This window comes from Spermophilus citellus (genome assembly GCF_964194105.1).
Source record: "Spermophilus citellus genome assembly, chromosome: 8".
Classification (NCBI taxonomy): domain Eukaryota; kingdom Metazoa; phylum Chordata; class Mammalia; order Rodentia; family Sciuridae; genus Spermophilus; species Spermophilus citellus.
In genome coordinates, this window is record NC_138189.1 from 54,668,134 (window position 1) to 54,693,718 (window position 25,585).

The window sequence follows — 25,585 nt, forward strand, 5'->3', positions numbered from 1 at the left end:
TCATTTCTCTATTACAAATCTTAAATATCATCATAGTAATCCAGCTGGTATAGAGGTAACCATGTATTTGTTTATCCTCTAAATCTGGAATGATAATACACACAAATATAAACAAATATTTTGAGTTATATATTCATTCAATGTATGAGACTAATGGAAAGAACTTTCCAGCATTCTTCCACCTCTTTTGTACAATTCAGAGGAAGAACTCTGATCCTTGTTTCTGCAAGTGAACTGAAAGGAGTTTGAATATAATTTTTGCTCTTTATATCTTCTACTGCTTTGAGTTCATGTTAAGAGCTTGCAAATATTTATTATATAAAAATAATTTAAAGGAAGAGATGGAAGTAGTTAAGAATATATAATAGAAATCCTTTCACTCATTTTTTTTACTTTACAATTTAAAACACAAGACTAATAATTTGCATTTTTATGCTTTAACATTATATGCCTTAAAGAGAATGAATTACACACCCTTAGTAAAGAAATATGGACATGCTAGAACCACAATTATAGGCCTCCTAATCTGGGACTAAAACATTTTCACCCAACTGAGAAGGAATTCATTGGGCAAAATGACAAAATTGTTTCTAAATTAAGAATCTAATTGAACTAATGGGAAACAATTTTCTGGGTGCTACATAGACAGTTGTACTAGAGAAATATGTGCATAAGTCCTCAATCTTTGTGCTTATATTCATCAAGACATTTCCTGAAGTTTAAAATTAGTTTTCAAAAATAAAGAAAGTGAACATTGCAATAGTAAACTGTATTCAGTTGTCTAAGGAAGTCCTCAGAGTTCCATGTGTTGGGTATATGCGTCCCTGATGTGTCTTGTACAAGTGATGGCCAAAGCTTTCTGACACTTCAATGTACATTTTTCTTCAGTACTTTGAGTGTATTAAGTAATAGTTTTAAAAATAATTCTTCTCAGGAAACAGACATTTGGAAATGATGGGAACACAAAGTGAAGAGAATAATCCTCTAAAATGGGCTCACTGTGCTGACCTCCAACAAGTTTTATTTTCCAAGAAGCAATTGACTGCAGCCCTGCCTGGCCTAAGTGGACAGGATATGTCACATTCCTCAGCAAATTACCTGTTAACTGCAGGAAAATGCAGACTCAAGATAATGTTAATGGGAGGAACCCAAGACACACTTGTCTTAAGATCCTGAAACTCTGGAAGATAACAATAGTTCTTCCTAAATGTAAAATCTGTAAGAATGTGTGGTTAAGAATCCAATTAGAAGCTGGGCACAATGCTGCACACCTATAAATAACCCTCCTCTAATGGGAGCAACAGGAGGAGCCAGGCCTAGATAAAATTACTCTCTTTTTTTCTTCTTTCCAGTTTTAAAAAACATCTGGAAACAAAACAGACAGCATTTAGTGATGATGAACATCCCAGTTGCCCCACAGGCCAGCAGGAACCCAATCACATCCAAAGAGTAGTACTGGAACCAGGAGAGGTCATGGGCAGCCACCCGGAGGTGTTTAGCTCCTTTGTGGCGCATGACAAACTCAATCCAGAAGACAGCTCGGTCCAGAGGCTTCACTGGCTGATCATGCTGAATTCTTGATAACTTCATAGCATTCTCTTTATATCTAAAGGTGAAACATACAAGGATCAACATTGAAATAAGTTAATCTGTCTATGCACATGAAGTCAATGAAAGTTTTTCACAAGTGCCATATGGATGATTTAAAATAATTATCAAAGACTTTCCCTGCATATGATTTGTTTTTTCTTTTATCACCATATAATGACTCATTTTAACTTATGTTCTGATGTATAAATATTTCAAAATGGAATTTCAAGAAAGTGAGTCAAATTCATTCCATCAGAGGAAATATTTATGAACCATTCTGAGTCCAATAAGTGAGAGAGAAAGCACATAATTTTTAAAAGATCACCTTGAAGCTTTTAAAGAGGAATCATCATGGTGTGCAGTGCTTCCTAACTATTCTCTCTGTTTTTCCTCTTCTTTTTTACCCTCTACTGTATTTTCCACTCAGTAACCAGTTTGGGATTATTAAAATATACACATCTAATTATGAAGCTCTTCTCAAAATTTTCATGTGATTTCTCATCATAAGTAGAATAAAATTGAAGTCTATTCTTGTACTAGTAGATTCTGATGGGTTAGACACTGGCCATGATTTCTGATATCATTTTTTCTCACTCATTCTATCTAGGCTTATGTGTCCTTTTAGTTTTATTTTTATTGACTTTTTTTAGTTATATGTAACATTAGAAATAGCCTGCATTTGCTTTAGTTATAGCAGTACAGACAAAATGAGTTCAGTAGTGTAACATTTCAGTGTAGCAGGGATCATCTGCTAAACAGGTTGTTTTATGCTTAGCAGGAAAAGCAAGAAATATAATTTGCTCTAACTCAGCCTCTAGCACTCCTCTCTTCCCATACCCTCCCCTTGCTTCACTCTCTCTACTGATCTTTCTGAAATTTATTTATACTTTATTTAATTAGTGTTTTTTGTGTATACTTGATATTGGGATTCACTGTGATATATCCACAAATATACACATGAACTTTAGCCAGATTTTTTCCACTCTTCTTCCCTTTTCCTGTTCTTGCTTATTCCTCCTCAATATCCTTTGTTCACTCTATTGATCTTTCCTCTCTTTTGATAAAATTATCTCTTCTTTTTTCCCTTTCTCCCCAGATGCACCCCATTATTTTGGATTAACTTGCTCATATGAGAGAAAATTTTGACCTTTGGCTTTTTGAGCCAGGCTTGTTTCACTTGGCATGATAGTCTCCAGTTCTATGTATCTACTGGCAAGTACTATAATTTCATCTTTTAGGACCAATACTCCAATTATGTGTATACACTACAATTTCTTTATCCATTCATCTGTTGAAGGGCACCTACATTGGTTTCATAGCTTGGCTACAGTGAACTGTGCTACTATAAATATCAATGTAGTTGAATTCCTATAGTATACTAATTTTAGATCTTTTGAATATATACTGAGAAGTGGGATAAGTGAATCATATTGTGGGTCCATTCCTAGTTTTTAGTGTTTTAGGCACATGTGTGTTTTTCCTGTTCCCCAGTGTCAACAATGTGTTCTCCCTTGACACGTCCATACTTTATAATCTCATCTTGCTTTTCCTTGAGCATCCTTTCATACAATACCCCCAGGCTTGCTTCTTTCTCATGGCTAAGGTCTTGGCCATCATGTCACTCCTCAGAGGTACTTTTCTTGGCCATATTAGCATAGCAGCCCTAGGCATTTCTTCTATTATTTTATGTTGTTTTAAAAGTATTTCGTAATAACATAAAATATATTACATTTTCTAAAATAAGGCCTCAAGAGTACATGAAAACACAGCATATCCTAAGTGATCACCTGGAAGTATCACAATTAACTTGCAGGGATGGTGAAGTAAGGACACCTATCTACCCACTATTGGATCAAATTATAGGATTTGTATGTCATATGTAATGCCACTTAGAAGATCCTTAAGAATCAACTAGAAGACTTAAATCTGATAATGAAATACAAACTCAGAAAAGTAACAGTAGACAAATCACCACACAAAACACAATAGCTTTTTTAATATACAAATAAAAAACTCAGTGAGAAAGAAATCAGAAAAACATTTTTCAACAATACCTTCAAAGAAAAATCAGTAGGAATAAATGTAATCAAGAAGTGTAAGTTTTGTACAATACAATTTATAGAATACTGAAGAAAGAAGATACTAGGAGATGGAAAGTCATGAATCAGCAGAAAGAATACTCTGGAAATAGCCATCTGGCTGAAACCAATCTACAGATTTAATAAAATCCCTGTCAAAATACCAATGGAATTCTTCACAGAACTAAAATAAAAATCATAAAATTTATATGGAAGCCCCAAAGACCCCATGTATCCAAAGCAATTCTGAACAAAAGGAGAAATGCTGTAATTATCACAATTCTGATTTTAAAATAGACTCTAGAGCCATAGTAACAAAAATAACATAGTGTGGGATAAAAAGAGTCACAGATCAATGAAATATAATAAAAGCCCAAGAAATAAACCCATACAGCTATAGCCATCTGATTCTTGAGAAAGGTGCCCAAAATATGCATTGGAGAAAAGAAAGTCTTTTCTAAAAATGGTGCTGATAAAACTGGAGAGCCATATGTAGAAGATTGCGGCTTAATCCTTAACTCTGACCCTGTACAAGAATGAACACAAAATGGATACATGATCTGAGTATAAGACCTGAAACTTTGAACCAACAAGAAGAAACACTTCAAGATATAGGCACAGGCAATGACTTCCTGAATAGGACTCCTATATTTCTGAAACTTATAGAAGTATCAAAAAATGTGACTCACCAAATTAAAATGCTTCTGCATAGTAAAGAAAACAACCACCACAGTGAAGAGGCAGCCTATAGAATAGGATAAAAACTTTGCCCTCTCCTCTTCTGACAGGATTAATATTCAAACTACATAAGGAATTCTAAAGGCTTAATACCAAAATATTCTCCAAATAAACCAATCAATAAATTGGCCAATGAACTGAACAGACATATTATGGTTTGAATATAAGATATCCCCCCCATAGCTCATATGATAGTGCAGAAATGTTCAGAGGTGAAATAATTAGATGATAAGATTCACAGCCTCATCAGCAGATTAATTCATTTGAATGGAAGTGAATGCATTCCTGGTGGTAACTATTCCTAGGGTGTTTCTGGAAGAAGGAGATTACTAGGGGTGTAAATTTGGGCATTATATTTGTCCCTGGATCCTTCTCTCTCTCTCTCTCTCTCTCTCTCTCTCTCTCTCTCTCTCTCTCTCTCTCTCTCTCTCTCATTCCTGGTTCCCATGAGCTGAGTAGCTTTCCTCTGCCATGATGTTCTGCTGTGACTTTCTACCTCATCTTAGGCCCAGAGCAATGGAATTGGCTGATTGGGAACTGAACCTCTAAAATTATGATCTAAAAAGAATTTTCCTTCTGTAATTTAAATTCTTCCTGTCAGGTATTTTGGCCACAGGGGGAAAAAATCTGACTATAACCAAATATATTTTAAAATGTTCAACATTTCAACATTTTAGCCAACAAGAAAATGCAATTAAAACTAGGCTGAGATTCCATCTCAGCCCAGTCAGAATGACTATCATCAGGAATCCAAATAAAATAATTGTTGGCAAAGATGCAGGGAAAAGGGAATACATACATACTGTTGGTGGAAATTGGAAGTAGTGCAGCTAACAGAAATTAGGGTGAAATTCCCGCAAAGAAATTAAACATAGAACTAACAAATAATGAAGATATACCACTGCTGGATATATACTAAAAGGAATTAAAGTTATTGTACTATAGAGATACCTGCATATTTCACTCTTCGTGGTACAATCTACAGTGGCCAAATTATAGAACCAGCCCAGGTTTCCATCAACAGATGAATGGATAAAGAAAATGTGATATCACACACACACACACACACACACACACACACACACACACACACACAGGAGAGAGAGAGAGAGAGAGAGAGAGAGAGAGAGAGAATTTTTGAACCATAAAGAAGGAAGTATGTCATTTGTAGGAAAATAGATGGAAGTATAGATTTCAGTAGTAAGTGAAGTAAGTAAAAAATCAGAAATACAAATATTTCATATTTCCCCACACATGTGGAATCTGGCAGGGTAGGTGATATAAAAGTAACAGGAAGACTATTATACAAGAGGAAAGGGATCAAGGGAGAAGGAGGAGAGATTGTTAGGGAAATGAAAAGTCTTTTAGGACATAATATAAAACTGATATATTCATATTTAAGTCTGATGTTTTAATCTGTATTTTCTTTTTCCCTTATATATTGTTTTATGTCTCTTTCCCCATTCTTTCTTAATTTCTCTCAGAGTATTTTTTTATTCATTGTGTTACTATTTTTTTCTTGGAAATGTAGTTTTGAACTTCTCCATTAAGTGATACCTTCCTTAAACAATAATACTATCATTAGGAGAAATGAGAGTTGAGTTGAAGACAGTCATTCTACCTTGAAACTATATACTCCATATAATTCCCTTTTGCAGCATGGAAAAGGTTAATTATTGAAGTTTTGTTTTATCAAATATCATGAAGAAAATTTTATTGTGCTTCTAAGATTATCACAAAGTTAAATAAAATCAACCATATGGAATGTAAGGAAAATGTTTGCAAATCATACACCTGATGAGACTTATATCCATAAAAGATGCAGAAATATTAAAATCAATAATTAAAATATAAATAACCTGATTAAAAATGAGCAAGAGGTTGGAACTAACATATCTCCCATGAAGATAAGTGAATGACCAAAAAGCACATAAAATGATGATCTTAGCTATCACGTAATGCAAGTCAAGAGCACAGTGAGCTACAATCCTTTTTACTAGGATAGTTACGATAAAAGAAACAGGTGATAATAAATGGTAAAAAATGATATGGGGAAATTAGAACTCTCTTATATTGCTTTTATGCTGCAAAAATTTTTGCAACTACTTTGGAAAATAGTTTGGCAGATCTTAATACATATAAATTATCATATGATCTAACAGTTCTATAACTAGAAATTACCAGAAGACATGAATACTTATGTTCATACAAATTATACACATTGTTCATAATAATCAAAATTGGAAACACAAACCTTTATTAACTGATGAATTGATAAATTACTTTGAATATTTCCAAACACTCAATGTTATTCAACAATAAAAAACAATAAAGGCTGACCCTTGGCAAAGTATGATAAAACTAACAACACTAGTGAAAGAAACCATTGAAAAAGACCATAATGTTTATTATCTTTTTATGTGAAATATTTAGAATAGGATGATGTATAGTGACAAAAAATAAATGGAGTTTGCCTAGTCTAGGAGGCAATAAGAAATGACTTCAATGCATTGTCACATTTCTTTGTTGTGATAAAATTTCCAAAAATTATAGTATTTAACAGTTTTATAGCTATGGAAACATCAAATGTATTTGAATTTTAATTCACACTTTTTAATTCAGATACAAATGGTATATTGTGTGTTATACATCATTAAAATCTGTGAAAATATTAATATTGATGAAATAATTTTTGAGTAAAATAATTTATGGTTGCAGAAATTTTAAGTATGGATTTAAGATACTGTCATATCTCTTCTATAAGTTTATCATTCTTTTCTTGTTAAGATCCTGTAATATTTAAAAATTAAATCCTCATTGCAAATGCCTCAATATGGGAAACATTTTGTGTATGTGTAGAAATGGTGCAGTAATCATTTACCTATGTAATTTATAAGATCTATGCAACTTTGAAATACTTAAAATACTTACGACATTTGAAGTTGTATATAACTGTGAAATAGTAATGGTTAAACTGTTTGAAAATAGATTTAATATGGGTTGAATCTTTATTTTTTTTTCACAGTTATATGTTCTAAAATTTATTTTACTAATTAGACAGCAGCCTCCCTTCCAAAATATCACTCAGAACTGGGCATTTCCCAAGTCTTTTAAATACATCTCATTTGTAAAACCTCTGTTTCACATTTCTGAAATAAAGTTACTTGTCGTATGCTGATTGTTTTAATTAATTTCCAGTCTTCTAGTTCACCAGTTCTTGTAGACTTTGTGAACTGTAAGTCAAACATAAAAACCTCTTAACCTATTGAGGTAATATGCGCATTGGAACTGGCAGTTCAATGCTTCAATATCCTCATGGGTAAGCCAGTACTTCCCTAGATCTCCACTCTCTGAAATTCTTTCACCTATAATTTTCGTATATATCAGAGCATCTGTGGAAAGGAGTTAGTTTCATCATCTGAACCATGAATCATAAAATAAAGATTAAGAGGAAAGGGCCATGGGTTATCAATCAAAACCATTCAAGTGTTACAATTGTAATAGAATAAATTTCATAGTTACTTAAAAGAGAAGAGTTGTTTTCTTTTACATTTGAAAAGACAAGGAGAATATGGAGGAAATAAGATTTCAGTGGATATTTATGGTTCATAATTAAAAGGGACTAAGTCCTACTAAGACCCCTTATAACTTCTAAACCTGCAATGTGAGGACAACATACATCATTTTCAACAGGATGAAAAGTAAACAGTATGAGAGGGGAAGAGAGGGGCATGGGGTTATTCACATGGTGGAATGTGATGATAATTATTAACCAAAGTACAGGGATGAAGACATGAATTGGTAGGAATACACTATGTATACAACCAGAGATATAAAAAGTTGTGCTCTGTATGTGTAATAAGAATTGTAATGAATTCCACTGTCATATATAAAAAATTAATTAATTGAAAAAATTACCCTCCTCAAAATGGGCTAAAATTTATACTCATTGATGAAAAGACAATCCTTCTATGAATACTACCCAATGTCAAAGTTGTTGTACTCACATAGGGTCATTAATGACCATCCTCAAGGCCTTGAGAAGATCTGCACTTGTCAGTGTTCTGTATTCCAACCTAATAGCTGCTCCCTTGGCCTTCACATGAGCAATGTTGTCAGCTTGATCCGCAAACAAAGGAATGCCCACCATGGGGATCCCATGGTAAATCCCCTCATAGACACCATTGGCTCCACCATGAGTTATAAAAGCTTTGGTTTTTGGATGACCTAGAATTGATTTAATGTCAGAAAAATTATTAATTTAAATCTTAGAAAGAACATGAGAAGTGTGTATTATAAGACATTAAAGGGATTAGTGTGTATTTTATATGACAAATTATTATAAACATGACCCTGCATTAATTATTTTTTTCATATCTCAGAGTCCACTAGAGTCCACTAGATTGCTAACCGAAAACTACATGAAAGGGAGAGTACATGACTTGAGACTTGAATATTGAATACAACATTAATAGGTATAAAAAATAGAATATTTTTTTAAAGTAACATCATTTTTTTTAAATTTTATTTTTTTATTGGTTGTTCACAACATTACAAAGCTCTTGACATATCATATTTCATACATTAGATTGAAGTGGGTTATGAACTCCCAATTTTACCCCAAATGCAGATTGCAGAATCACGTCGGTTACACATCCACCATTTTACATAATGCCCTATTAGTAATTGTTGTATTCTGCTACCTTTCCTATCCCCTACTATCCCCCCTCCCCTACCCTCCCATCTTCTCTCTCTACCCCATCTACTGTAATTCATTTCTCTCCTTGTTTATTTTCCCATTCCCCTCACAACTTCTTATATGTAATTTTGTATAGCAATGAGGGTCTCCCTTCATTTCCATGCAATTTCCCTTTTCTCTCCCTTTCCCTCCCATCTCATGTCTCTGTGTAATATTAATCTTTTCTTCCTGCTCTTCCTCCCTGCTCTGTTCATAGTTGCTCTCATTATATCAAAGAAGACATTTGGTATTTGACCCTGCTATTGCCCTTCTGGGACTAGTCCCTGAAGACCTTAAAAGAGCATGCTACAAGGATACTACCATATCGATGTTCATAGCAGCACAATTCACAATAGCTAGACTGTGGAACCAACCCAGATGCCCTTCAATAGATGAATGGATAAAAAAAATGTGGCATCTATACACAATGGAGTACTATGCAGCAATAAAAATGACAAAATCATAGAATTTGCAGGGAAATGGATGGCACTAGAGCAGATTATGCTTAGTGAAGCTAGCCAATCCATAAAAAATAGAATATTTTTAGTAAAAGAATCAATATGCACTTATGAAAAATAAGGTCATGAAGGACATGTTAGCATATTATCTCATTAAAAAACTGAAGTCGCTAAGTTTGCTATGTAGCTTGTCCAAAGCAGAGGGGAATAGGATGGTGATGGTACTGAATTCAGAGAAAAGAGAGCCTACACTTCATTACAAAATATGCTTGCACTTCATAATGAAGATTGTGCATTAATTTCTAGAGAAAATAAAGTGTCACTGTCCATAAAAAAATCCTGGCTGCCATTTTGAAAGAAATTTGAAATACACCTGCAGGAGAGGAAAGAATAAGTGAAAGACATACAAAAACACAGAGAGACAATCCAGGAACTGAGTGACAAACAGAGGTAATTGCACCAGAAATAAAGATAACTTGGATTCTGTGTATAATGATGGTGTATATTAAAATTGCAGATTTTTGCTTTGTTTTTTCAAACCATCCCTGGGCCTGGAAAATAATTAAAAAGAAGTTGAACATTGTGTTTGATTTTTTTAAGTAACAAGTATTGAATAAAATGTTTCCTGTCCAATTTTTAGCATCCAGATTGATGGTACTCATGCTTTTAGGACTTATCTCAGAGTCTTACCAAGAAGGTCATTCTGGGGGATCCAGTTGTATATTAGAGTGTTGGGTCCTAATTTATCTGGCTTCTTGCCTTGATATCTCCAGATGACCTGTTTGGTAAAGAATATGCCTTATTCTATGATTTAAAGTTTAATGTTATAGCATGTTTGCATTCTAAAACTTTAAGAGATCATCTAGTTCAACATTTAACACATAAGGAAATAAGTACAATTTTAAGTAACAAGAATTATGAAAATACAAACTAAAACTTCATAATTATTTTGTTTTATGCAATTTTATCCTAGATTTCATTTTCCAAATTAATATCATTATGTTTATTTCTTGTGAGTGACATACATTAGACAGGACATGTGTTGTTTAAGATGCTTATTTCAGTTGTCATTGCTTTTTATACATAAAAGCAAGCCAATGCAGTCAGCTACTGTTAGAAATAAATGAATGCTAACTAGGAATTACATGTAACTTGTATTTGACTTCAATTTATTAAACCCTACCTATAAGAAATCTTTTACTTGTACTTATGGACGTTGACCCACACCTCTATCAATATTGGTGAATTTGGGAATTCTTAAGTTTTAAATGGAAGAACCCATTTGCAACTTAAAAATAATTACATGGATATTGAAATAAAGTTCAAAATTGTGAGGTTGCTAAATGTTTTAAAAACTGTGTGTTATCATTTCATGATGCAGTACAAATCTTGCTAGTAGTCTTATATATATCCAAGATATTTTTATGTCTAGGAGCTGACTCTGGAAATTAAAAACAATCTTCATGAACTGGAGTATAATTTCTAAGTGCTTATCCTCTATATGCAATGGGAGCAGCAAAGTAAATTAGGGTCTACAGAAGGAAAAATAATTGGGCAATTAGGAGAAGCCTATATCAGATAGGAAACTACAAAGCAGATGGAAAACACTCAAAGACCACAAGAGCAGTTATGTTAGAAATTTTGGTATTAAAGCATTTTGTGGAGGTGGGAACTTTTGAATTTCACCACATGCCAGGCTTGCTTCTGCTTGATTCTTCCTTATACTCTCTTCTTCCTTCTTAAAATGTATTAGTCTGATGTTTTAGAAGCAAAGTCTTTTGGGGTACATTTCATAATGCACAGGGTCCATTTCAAAGGCAGAACTAATCTCTCCACTTTCTCTAATTGTCAGACATTGTCAGGATCCCGTCCACTAGTGCAAACTGTTTTTTCTTTTTCTACAAATACATGTGACTGAGTGGGAATTTGGCCCCATGGTTTGGGTAGCCTTTCTCCTCAAAACTGCAGGAACAGTTTCTTAAATAAATTTATACTTTTTTTAATGGGGAGGGGATATATTTTGGGCTTACCATTTCAGAAGTTCAGTACATATTGGCAGACTCCATTGTTCTGGGCCAAAGATAAAGTAGAATATCATGGCAAGAATACTATTCTTAAATGAAGGTAAGCAAGGAATAAGGGATTGCCTGGGATATCTAAAATCATGATAAAATTCAGCCTTCTTTAATAAACACTTAGCTTAGCATTATTGTGGTGGTTATGAGTTAACTTTTTATAGCTTTCTGATAATATTAGCCATGTATATAGTGCCCTTAGGGATCCTGAAAGGAAAAGGAAAAAAGTACCCAGAAAGAATGTGGTATCTGTGTAAATAAATGCCTGTGATACTCTTACAATTAAATTTCACAATGGACCTGTGAAATATATTCTTTATGATCACAATGTTAATATTAACATGAATTAAACACTCTCTACTGTTTAGAATTACCACACATATTTTTGTTTAAAACATGATATTTGAGATCAATTAGAGATATCACTATAGGTTATGCTTCATAAAGGATGCTTCATTAAGCAAACCCTTTATAAAGTTTAACAGACTTTTTACATATTTGGCCACTAAGAGGGCACTTTTGCTTACCTTTTGTGGAATCTGTGCAAGGGCAAATGCAATTATATTGGCTTTCTCTTCTGGCATGTTAGAAACCATCGACCCCAGAGAAAATACCACAATACCATTTTCTCCAGAACTCTGTACAAATTCTTCCATTTCCTGTGAATAAAACATTTGCTCCATCAAAAAAGATGAAGAGGGAGGGGATACAATGTCAGATTAGAGGAAGGCAGCCTTCCTAGTTGCTCCAAGGATCCAAATACAAGCACTGAGAATACTGCTTCTTAGTGAGGTGGGTGAAAGAAGGATTTCACTAAAATTCAATACTGGACAGAGTGTCTCAGAAACTCAGAAGTTTGGGTTCATTAAACAAAGAAGACTACATTGATACCAAAAGTGTGGAAGCAGCTACAAGCAGTAGTAATGGTGCTGTCTACCACAGAGAAAGGAAAAATGCAGGGAGAAACACAGTGGATATATTTGGTATGAAAAAAACCTGAGATCGGAGAAGCAACATGAACTTAGCTGATCCAGAGGCTCCACTGAGCACTTGTGATTGAAAAGTGCTCTTTATTTACTGCCTGGGGAGACATGAGGTGGATTCATCTTGAGGTGGCCTTGCTCCAGTGTCTGTTACCAGAAAGAAGAGATCTGAGCAAACACTGTTAGAATGCTTATTGTATGGCCTAGAGTGTACCTAGCTAAATGGGAGTGAAACAGGCATAGATAAGATTTTACCCCAGGGGATTCAAGTCAGAAAAGCAAAGGGGCAGCACAACTTGCTTTTCCTTTGAGCTGGTGGCTCTTGTGACCAGCTGAAGTGGGTGAGAATCTGAACAAGGAACTTGTGGAAATGTTCAGGGACTGAGCCTAGGAAAGATGTGCAGGTGAACACAGAATGTCTGGAAGATCAGCCCCCCTGTGAAATGAGTATAATTCTCAGGAGGCTTCTGAGATTCAGACTCCCTACAGAGATAAGCAACTGCCAGGGCCTAGGTGTGTGTCCATCCAATTTCTTCAGAGTATGTACCAAACAAAACCCCTGAGGTCTGATTAGACCTAAGTTTCCTCCATCAGAACTCATAGAACACTGCACCAATCCCCCCTCAGATCTGTGCATAGATCTGGTCTGTGCACAGAAATCTCCAACTGACACTTATTCCCATTCCAACAGATGTCATACTGGTAAGCAGGGAAGCTGAGAATTATTTCAAACACCTTCAGACTTAGGCTATTCCCAGTGGTACCTTGGAGAGAAACACAAAAAGAGGAAGGTGATAACAAAATCCAATCTTTGCTTTTACTCTCAGTACATAGATAAAAAAGAAATGGAATGATAAATAGTTGAGTATAGTCAGTAACCATCCATTGTGAAAATTTTGGCCACCTCAGTGGAAATGATTCCTTCATTTATCATTAAGAATACTTTTACCTTTTCTTATTCTTTCTGTGTGTTTGTGTATTCTTCCATTACTGATTGGTTTATGGACATATATACATTTCTTTTTTTTTCAGCATTATTTAAATGTAGCTATTTTTCCTTCATTGTCTTTTGAGAGTTAGGGTTTTTTGATCTCTCTCTATATATATATATTTGTGGGGTTTTTTTTGTAGTTTTTAATTGTTTGTTTCTGTATCTCTCTTTTATTCTCCTGGTTATAGCAAAAATCTATCCTCTATTTTTCTCTCCATTTACTCATTTCTCTTATTTTCTCCTCCATCCTTATAACTCTCACCTGCTCTCTCTTGTGCATTCTCTCTCTTCACTGTTGAAAATTTCAAACTTTTTTCCCTATCTTCCTCTCACATTATTTCCTCTTACTGACTCTAATTTGCCATCTTTAAACTAATTGGTTTATATAACTCTGGATCCCACGGTTAATGTTGTTGCAATTATTACTTCTGTGGATGACATAGTTGACACCTGTTTCTTGTCTTAATGTCAGATTTACTTTATATTTTTGCACTGATTCATTGTTGGCAATTGCTGACCCACTTTTTCTGTTTTTTGTAGCAATTAACATTTTAGAAGTCATAATAGAATCCAGGTATTTATTTCAATGCTGTATATTATTTGTATCCAATGTTGTTATTGTTTATTTCCCCTTATTCTTTGAGTAGCTGGATATCTACAGTGACACTGCAGGTTTACAGGGTAGAGAAGTGCATTGCTGAAATAAATCCAACCAAAATACAGTTCATCTTGCTCCACATGAAAATTAACTATAGTTTAATACAGAGAATAATAGAGTTAAAAACTCAAACTAATGATCAGACCTCAAATAGAAACAGCTGGGGGTGGGTTCATGGTTTCCACTTATGGAAATCCACTGCACAGGAAAAATAGAGAGAATTAATTCAAAGGTTGTGAACACCATACTTATAAAGGAGTCTTAATCCAGATCAGTCCACAACACTTTGGAATTTTTTTTTAATCAGGCAAATATTATGCCTTAAAATTGGAAAAGGCCTGGGTGTGACTCAGTTGTAGAGTGCTTGCCTAGCACACATGAGGCACTGGGTTTGATCCCTAGTACCACATAGAAAAACTAAATAAAATAAAAGTATTGTGTACATCTGTAACTAATTTTTTTAAAAAATATGGAAGACAAATCCCTTCTAACATATGCATAAAATCCAACACAAGACTATAAGAATTATGTAAAAATAAGGTAACATGAAATCACTTAAAAGTTCCTAATTTAGCAACAACTGATGCCAAAGATATTGAAATTTTTAAAACATCAGGTATACAATTAAAAAAGTAAATTATTATAAACTATAATCAATGAAATTATCATATTTTAAAATGATCAATGAATTATAAAAATGATCAATGAATTCCAAGAGAACACAGAAAAACAATTGAATGAATTAAAAAAAAATCATCACAGAATATAAATGAAAAATTCAACAAGATAGAAATATTGAAAAAGAACCAAACATAAATCTTGAAAGTCAAAGGTAAAATAAATCAAATAAAAGGTCAGTTGAAAATCTTTATACTTCAGTAGACAATAGTGAAAACAGAACAGCAGATATAAAAGAAAAAGTGGCCAGCTTTGAATATTCAGACAGTTCTAAAGTAAAGAAAATAAGCAACCATGATGATAATAATTATTTAATGAAAGAGTCCATATAGAAGAAATAAAAAACAAACCCTGAAGTTCACAAATGAACGAATCTGATGGAAAGAGTAGCTAAGCAAATCAGAAATAGGACCACATTAAAGATAAATGAATCAAAATGACAGGAATTAATAAACATCTCTTTGTAATGACATGGAATATAAATCATCTCAATTCTTAAATTAAAATATATAGTCTGGAAGAATGAATTATAAAACCAAACCCAATGATATATTGTTCATAAACCACACACCTTACAGGTAAAGACAGCCATAGGCTGAAAGTAACAAGATAAAAATTGATACATAATGCAAATGGAATCAGAAAATAAGCAGGATTATCTACTCTTATCTGACAAACAGACTTCAAGCCAAAATTAATCAGAAGAGACAAAGCTGGTCACTTCATACTGGTAAAGTAAATAATCCAACAAGAAGATATAACAATTATAAATATTTAAGTCATAAACATGGATCCAACTAATTACATAAGAGACACTAGTCAAATTGAAGCCTCGGTTAGACCTGAATAAAATAATTCTTGGTAATTTCAACACAATTCTCTCATCTTTTGATAGGTCATCCAGACATAGAATCAATAAGACATCTTTGGACCTGAAAAATATTATAAGTCAAATGAACTTATGGATATCTATAGAACATTTCATTCAACAGCATCTGAATATACTTTATTCTCAGAAGCTCAAGAAAAACTCTTCCAAAACAGACAATATTTTAGACAACAAAGCAACTCTCATCAAATACAAAACAAGTGGTATTACTTATTATATTCTACCAGATCATAATTGGATGAAATTAAAAATCAACATGACAGAACCATACAAAAACTATATGAACATATGGAGATTGGACAATCTCTATTGTATAAAAATGGATTATAGAAGAAATTAAGGGAGAAATTGAAAAATTCTCAAACTCAACTGAGAATAGTAATATAACCTCTGGCACAGAATGAAGGAATTTCTAAAAGAAAAGTTTATAGCTATGAGTTCCTGTATAATAAGATCATGAAGATCCCACGTAAAACCTATTTTTTTCATTTCAAGGCCCTTGAAAAAGAAGAACATATCAATTCCAAAACCAGTAAAATAGCAACAAGGAAAGATAAATAAATAAGAGAGAGAAAACAGGAAAGAAAGAAGTCAAATTATTAATTTGTAGATGATATGCTCCTATATCTAGAAGAGCCAAATGACTCCAACAAAAGACTGATATTGCTAATAAATGAATTTGACAAAGTAGCTGAGTACAAAACCAACATACAAAAAAATCAATAGCTTTCTTATATAACAACAATGAATCTGCAGAGAAAAAAAATCAAGAGAATTATTTCATTCACAATAGCCTCAAAACAAAATAACAACAACAACAACAACAAAAACAAATACCTAGGAATAAAACTAACAAAAGTGTTAAAAGACCTCAAAAAATTGAAGATTGAAATTAAAGAAGACATAAAATAAGATGAAAAGACCTCCCATGTTCATGGATAGGTAGAATTGATATTATTAAAATCACCAACTATACAAAGCAATATACATAATATATATATATATATATGTGTATATATATATATATACGTATATATATACATATATATATATATTTATATGTAATCATCATGAAATATCAATGACCTTCTTCACAGAATTAGAAAAGATAATCCTAATATTCATCTGGAAGAATAAAAGACCCATAATTGTCAAAGCAATTATAACCCTAAAAGCAATGCTGGAGGCATCACAATGTCTGATGTCAAATTATACTACAGAGCTATAGTAACAAAAACTACGTGGTACTCACATGAATAAGACATATTGACCAGTAATATAGAATAGAAAACACAGAGAAAACCACACACATGCCAAAAACATACGTTGGAGAAAAGATTGCCTTTTAAATAAATGATGCTGGGAATATTGCAGAAAAATGAAACTATACTCTTTTCTCTTACCTGCACAAAAAATCAACTCAAAATCGATCAAAAATCTAGAAATTAGAACCAATACTATACAACTTCTAGGAGAAAATGTAGGGTCAACACTCCAGGATATAGGCACAGGCAATGGCTTTCTCAAATAGAATACCTAAAGGTCAGGAAATAATTCCAAGAGTAGATAAATTGGAAGGCATCAAATTAAAAAGCTTCTGAACAGCAAAGGAAACAATTAGAATTGTGAAGAGATAACTTATGAAATGGAAGAAAATCTTTGCATAACACCTTCTGACAAATGATTAATATTTAGAATATATAAAGAAAACTTTACACCAAAAGAAAAATCAAACAACCCAAATAACCAAAGAGAAAATGAACTAAAAAGATGCTTCTCAGAAGAATAAATATAAATAGGCAACAAAAATATAGAAACAAAAAATGATCAACATCATTAGAAACAAGGGAAATGAAAACTACACTGAGATTTTATCTTTCACCAGTCAGAATACTAGTCATTGAGAATAAAAAGAAAAATAAATGCTGGAGGGGATATGCAGAAAAAATTTTTACACTATTGGAGGAATTGTAAATGAGTACAACCACTATGGTAATCAGTATGCATAGTTCTCAAAGAGTAAGCATGTAAATATCATATCACCCAGTATACCATTTCTCAGTATTTACCCTAAAGAATTGAAGTCATCTTATAACAGTGATACATGCATACTCATTGTATAGCAAAACAACTCATAATACACATGGAAAAAGCCTAGGTATCTGCCAATATATGACTGAATAAAGAAAATGTAATATATATACAATGGAGTTTTATTCAGCCAAAATAACAAATAAAATTATGTCATTTTACATAAAAAAATATGAATGGAATTAGAGTCTTTTACATGAAATAAGTCAAACTCAGAAAGTCATGGGTTGTATATTTTCTCTCATATTTGCAAGCTAGAGAGGAAAAATGGAAAAAATGAGGGTTGATCGCATGGAAATCAAAGGGAGATCAGTGGAGAAAGGGACCAATGGGAGGGAGGTGGGAAGGGAAGCGAAATTCCTGGGATTTTATTGGCCAAATTATTATGTTATATTGTGTACATATATGATTCTGTAACATCAGATCTCATCATTATGTACAATCAAATGAACCAATAAAAATATAGGAAAAGCAGAGAAATTATTGGTATGTAAACTAAGAAGAGAAAAGCATGTCTTATGAGAATTTGGAAGTTATGGATATTTTTAAATTGACCCAGTCACTCACTTTTTTTGGAAAGAGATGTGTGTAATGACATAGAAGGCTCCATTAGGCTTACTTGTAGAAATAAGTGTGTGTGTGTGTAAGAAATGACATAGAGCCATTAAATAGTAATTCAAGAGATGATGTTAGAAATTATTATATGTAGACTCTTAATTTATAATTTTATTCATTACTAATGTTAATTTTCTTGTGTTAAAGGCTATAGCTAGCACTTGGTTATAATTCTTATTGTTATAGTACTTCACTTGATTTTATTCCAGGATTTTAATCTGGATGATTTTTTAGTTTGGAATTAATAGTACTTATTTCGGTCCTTGTGAGCCCAGAAGTAAAGTTACCTGTGCATAGGATTTTTGTACATTTTTATGTTTCCTCTCTCTATAGTATTTCATTCCTTACTTTATAATTTGTGAGAGTTTCCCAAGTTTTCCTCTATAATAGCTCATAAAAACTGGAGATGCACAAACACTAGCATTCAGAAGATTAATATTATGGTTTGCATTTTCTTTTACATAATTCTAAGGATCCTAACAATCCTGTACATGTCCAGATCTATACTGATTCATAATCAGCATTTTCACTGCATTGGAATGATACATATACTTGAGTAATCATATCTTTGGATTATTTATATGTCTCATCTTTTTTCCCTGAAATTTTTTAATGATAATGAAGTTCTATGAGAATGAAGTGTGTATCAGTGGCTGTAAAGAACCCTTATTTTTCACCTCATTATGAACCATGGGAGCTCTTGCACCACAGTGGGACTTCCTCTGGCCCTTTTATAGAACAGGTCAACTTGTTGAGTAGCTCATTCACATATAGTGGACCTTGCACTACTCCTAGGAACTTGTGACACATCCAGTTATTTTGTGATTCCAGTAACCCAGAGCAACGTATACAGTAATATATTCAATATATTTTCTCCCTGCACAAAATGTTCTTAATTTTGTATTGTACAAATATTTTCTTACTACTACTGTCTTATAAATATACTCTTTTTTAAAACCAATTAACCCTGACATAGACAGGTCCCAGTCTTTCTGCAAAATTATTTTTAAAGGAAAAATAATTTAATCATATGAAAATTTGGAAGAGCATGAAGAAAGTAGGTAATGTCTAAGAAGATTCGCCAAAATGATCTTTGGTTCATTTAGAGATACTGTTTGTTCAAAATTTGAATTTTTTTCATTGTGATCTTTTTTTCTGTTCATGTAAGTACATGAATAGATACATGCACATATATAGTGTAAATGGAAGATTAAAATTCTTTTGTATATATAAAATTCTTTCTTCTCACAAAGAATGATATTATTATAATCAGTATTTTGCCTTTTAATCTCCAACTAAACTTGTGTTATGATTTAATGTAGTTAAGCATTTATTTGTAAAGTAATTGTACTGGGCAACGTGGTACATGCCTGTAATCCCAGCAGCTCAGGAGATTAAGACAGGAGGATCTCAAATTCAAAGCCAGCCTCAGCAATGGCAAAGCATTAATCAACTCAGTGAGACCCTGTCTCTCAAAAAAATCTAAAAGAGGGCTGGGAATATGTCTCAGTAGTTGAGTGCACATGAGTTGAATCCATAGTATCAAAAGAGAGATAAAAAATAAAGATATAAGTAAATAAAATGATTGTGATGATGTGGTATGTACCAGAATAACTCTTAAGATCATTACTTAATGTATAACATCACTTAATGTGTTAATTAATTAATGTAAGACTTTTTTTCCAATATGTATTCTATAAGTAACTTCCATGAACACAGATTACATTCATTTGATTTTTTTTTGTATAATTACAATTGGTATACTGTGAAACCCAGGGTATTTGCATTGTTAAGAGTATTGATACATTTGGATCTTTGACATTTTGACAAATTTCTATATTTAAACAATAGAGAAATTGTCTGAAAATCTAATTATTAATGGAAAGGCAATTAATTTGGGGGAGCATTACTTTATATAATAAAGATCAAGAAGACAGTGTTTCTAATATTGTCCTGTATTCTAATCTTGTTTATTCTATTAAATAACACCTGCTACTATTATTCCTTATCATGATCACACTGCTATCTACCTTCTCATCCTCCTCCTCCTCTCTCTGCTGTCTTTCCCTTTTATTGACCTGGTCACTTTCTCCTCCTGTGAATGGGGAAATCTCTCAAGATCAGAGGTTAATGGTTAAACACTTACAATAACTCTGTCTCAGTTTTTAGTCAGAACTTTCATCAACTTTGGTTTTCTGTTTGTATTGTATGGAACTTATCACAAAAAAAATAATTCTATTGAATATGAGGCTTGGGTAAGATCTCAATATGTTGGTGCCTTAAAGAGGTAGAAAAAAAGAAACTCTTAAGAGATCACATAACAGTATGGCAAGTAATGTTTTCTTCTAAGCATGGTATTTATTTAAAATGTTTTAGACTCTTCTGTTTCCTCCTATGAAATAGTATCCTGTTTGCTGACACAATGATTTTGTAATTGTAAACTAAAGGGCTGGGCTCAAAAATAAATGATAAGAAATCTTAGATCATCACTATGTTTGCGATTTTCTATGATCATTCTTTTGGGAAATTGTGATGTTGAGGACTAAGTTTCCAAGGGAGTTTTCCTGAGGTGTCCTCTAAGGTTGGCACATGGCAGAAAGCTCTCTCAAGGTAACATCCCTATCATGATCTAAGATGTAGTAGTCTGAGTTCTCAGGTGAGTTTGTTCAAATCTGGAGTGAAGACAAGTAAAGGCCACACATTCATATCACTGAGAAAAGCAATTACTTTAAAGCTAAAAGGTTGTGAAGAGCTTGAACACTTACAATATAATTTCAGCAATTCCACGTACTCATTTGATTGCCAAAACTGACGCATTTACCTTTAAGCAAATTGATGGAGTATCTGTTCTCTAGGTCTTTGGCTGAAAATACAGTATTTATTTTTCAGAAATCTAGTTTCTGTTATATATGAAATTGTATCCACTGTGCCTGGCACATATTACCTAATTAATATTATTGGTAATAGAGCTATCATACTGTACCTGGGCGGCCTACATTTACAAGGGAACATCTATGGTATTTTGTTTCAGCCATATTGTGAGTTTCTATCTCTCAATTTGAATATAATCAAAATTCATGTATACTGCAGTGTTTAGGGTATGCTAAAATGAATTAAATGTAAAAATACCCAAATACTACTATTTCTAAGTGTTAATCCTACCGTTTTGATATAGTTGGGGTCTTTAAAATTAGATAACAAATTTCAGCTTTTCAGAAGGAAAAATAGTTTTATAGAAACAAAAAAGGAATGATTACAATAGCGAATATTGCTATGGATCCTACATTTGTACCAAGGACATTGTGCATCAGTATTATCTACTTTTTCCAGGTAACACAATATGAAGTTTGACTATTAATAGATAAATAAGCATAGTCACATGTAAGAACAACATCATCCGTGTTTACATCATTTGTTATCTGCAGTCTTGCAACAACTTTCTGAGTGGTTCCTCTGCATTGTCTTTCGCTCTAATATCCTGCTTGGTGACTGCATTTTGAAATTTTTCAAATTGAAAACTTTATTCACATTTCTCTTATGCTTAACTCTTTTCATTTACTACCCAATTCACTTTACAGATATTTTAAATAACTACTAAGTATCTGGCTTTCACTTACCTCTCTAGCATCATCTGCACTTTGCTGAGCCTTCTACTGCTGAACTACTCTTGAAGTTCTTGGGAGTTTCCCTTACTATTGTATATGCTTTTCCTTTTGTGTCTTCCTCTCTTCCTCAACCCCTTTTCCTATCCTGTAGATTATTTAAAATTCACCTTAGTTATTCAGGCTTTTAGGATTTTTTTAATGATCTTTGCTGGAGGTTTCATTAGTATTGTATGACTTCCTTATGATAACACACACCAATTTATTACTTATTACAGTCTCTGTACCCAGAAGGAATATAAGGTCTGGTTGATGCAGAAAATGTGTCAACTTTATAACTCTCTATATCCAGCGCTTATCTCTGGTATATGACAGTCACTTAATAAATATTCTTTGCATTTATTAGAATAAATTATTGATTCTTTATTATGTATTACATAATGAAGGCCTCAATTTTCCTGATTATTCTCAAGGAATATCCCGATATCCTATTTTCTTCTGTGACAATAATGAAATACCATTATATGTGATGGCATAGAAATGCCTGGGTCTATAATTGGCAGAACTCTTTATCTTGCTTTTCATATCTCTGAGTTAAACACTCTGAATTAAGAATGCAGAGTCATTTCTACCAAAAATCTTATTCAAACCAAACAAAACAAACAGGTGAAGATTTACCTTAGGGAGGGGTTTGGCAGGTTTACAGTGGAGTCCTCCAACAAAGTCAAAATTTGGTAAAACTGGTCGAGGAAATTCTAAATCCCAATAGGTTCGAATTAGCCAAAAATCAGCTTTCCCCATTGTCTCATATATTGTAGTGGGTCTCCCTGAAAGGAGAAAAGAGAAGAAAAGAAAATGAGAGGCATGTACCTTGAATGCTTCATATATTTGCCTTGAAATGAGTTGGATTTGTGTAGGCAAGATATTCAAATGCATGTGTGTATGTGTTTTTTAGAGCACACTTTTGCATACTATATTTGATGTTTTGCATATGTTAATATGTACATAAACTAGTTTTGTATGTACTTTCTAGTGTTCCATTAGTATATTTACAATCACAAATAATTAATTTATTAACCTATGCCTCCATAGAAGTAAACACACATTTTATTTTCTCTCTAAAAGTGCAAAAGTAACCTAAATTTTTAGAATCTTTGTGATATCCATTGACAATCAGTGCTCCCATAACTGTAGAGATATCTTTGCTAGGAGTAGTCAGTCTAATTCTTACAATTGAGCAAACCATTCCCTTGATCCTTGATTCTTCAAGTGAACTGTAATGATTTAGTGAGTATGCCTGAATTCCTAGTGACCTCTACTGCATTTGCCTCATATTAAAAGATTAATAGTATTAACTTGGTAAAAAATATACATTTTTGAAAGTAACAGCCAGAAAGTTTACACAAATATTAAAATAGAGATTGGTTCTGATGCTTAATTCAGTTCATATTGACTTAAATGGTAAATGCAGTTTAAGAAATATAGACTTATAAGGTGTGGTTCCACTCTACACCAAGGTTTTAGGCCTTAACACATGATTAGTTTGTTTTTATCAAAGTAATATGAAATATAAGTTATCATAATTTATAACTTTCTATGCCTGAGATAGAGACACTTTTAACTGTGAAGAATCTTCACAGCAATGCAAATAAATATTGTTTTAATTTCTAACTGAGTAAAAAGTTCTATTCAAAAGTAAACAATTTCCTCCATGGTCATATATATGGTTGTGCTAGTAATACATGTGTATGTTATTAATGTACATATCTATCATCATTAAAACATTAAGTGAGATTAATAATAACTGTCCTTAAAGATAAAAAGAATACTAAAATGGATATGAAATTGCTCAGAGAAATCTTCAGTGATTCAATTTACAGGTTATTATTTCCTGAAGCATTTGAATAAGTAATTGCCACTGGTTTCTAACTGGCCCTATAATATAAGGGCCCTTTTATATTGGTGAGACTACTTGTTCATCTTATATTTTCATTCCATCCTTTTACTTACAGAAAAGAAAGTTCTTCTGATTATATATTCATGCAAGCTCAGCTTCAAAGTCACAGGAAATTTAGGATTCACAGTACTAATTAAAGAACCAGCTTACCTAGAACTTCACTGTAAAACTGATTCCATTTCTTCACATCAAATGTTTGGAACCAAAAATCAAAGTAAAGCATATACATTATGTTTTTAATCCGATCCATAAATGTCATTTGATCACTTAATTCAGACATAACAATGGGCACATAGGAAGGAGGGAATGTAAGTCCCCCACTATACTTTTCATATGTATAGCCAGGAGTAAAGCGGACAGTGTATACAAATGGTACTTTAAGTAGCTCAGCAAGCAGCTCAGCACAGGGACCAAAAGCATCTGAAAGAACAACATCAAATTTTGATTCATGTAGTTTCATCATAAGTTTCTTGTTTAAAACTACATTTCTGCAGAGTTGTTCAATTGTATCAGAATATTGCTTGAAAATTTTTTGCACTAATGAAAAATATTGCCAGAAATCATCTTTTGGAGTATCATAAATCCATTCATGTATCCATTTGGTGATACGTTCTTCCATTTGTTGTTTACTGGAAGGTGTAGGGTAAATCTCAAAATTAATAGCAGATGTTGTATTGGGATTAATAAGAATGGAAGCTGTTGATGTCAGAACAGTCACCTCATGACCTCTCTGGAGAAGTTCATCCAGGATTGTCTTTATGTTGATCCAATGGCTGTATTCTGTGGGCCACACCAGCACTTTTCCACAGCTTCCAGAGCTAAAGTAACACATCAGTTGTATCAGCAGAATGACTGAGTTCCTTTTCACAGACATCTTGGTGCAATGTAATGCTTCTTTTACATTAGCAGCTCTTCTTTTCTTCAATTTCTCAGGCTTATATGTCTCAGGATAAATCAATCCAAAGTTAAAGTATAACTCCTGCACTTCAAAGTACAGTTGTACAGGCTAATCATGTGGATGATAGAAAGACAAACACAAGGTAGAGTACCTCAAGGTTATAAAAGTTTGTATGCCCTAGAAGGGTTCATCTGTCCTGTGGTGCCCCTCTCTCTTTGTTTCTCTCTCTCCCTCTCTCCTTCCAGATGCTGACATGAGCTGAATGGCTTTTCTTTGCTGGGACTTCCCTCAGGACATGCTACTTCACCTTAGGCCCAGAGCAATGGATTTAGCCATCAATGGACTGAGACCTCTGAAACCTTAAGCCCCTAATAAACTTTTTCTCCTCTAAGTTGCTCTTAGGCATTTTGGTCACAGTGATTGAAAATTTGACAAAGTAATCACACCTCTCAATATTTTACAACCAAACCTCAACAGAAATGTGGTGGTGACAAGCTATGTTCAAACCAGAAGACTCCCTTACTAAAAAATATGATTTCAGTGATG

General features: G+C 33.0%; 1 protein-coding gene across 1 annotated transcript; it reads right to left on the reverse strand.

The window, feature by feature from the left end:
* Positions 1-1,326: 1,326 nt before the first annotated feature.
* On the reverse strand, positions 1,327-25,015 carry LOC308654098 (UDP-glucuronosyltransferase 2B15-like; the record flags this gene model as incomplete). The annotated part of the gene is made up of 6 exons (XM_081303070.1): positions 1,327-1,606; positions 8,414-8,633; positions 10,293-10,380; positions 12,205-12,336; positions 22,863-23,011; positions 24,292-25,015. 6 exons carry the CDS (start codon positions 25,013-25,015, stop codon positions 1,327-1,329), a joined length of 1,593 nt encoding a protein of 530 aa, XP_081159196.1.
* Between the last annotated feature and the right edge of the window lie 570 nt (positions 25,016-25,585).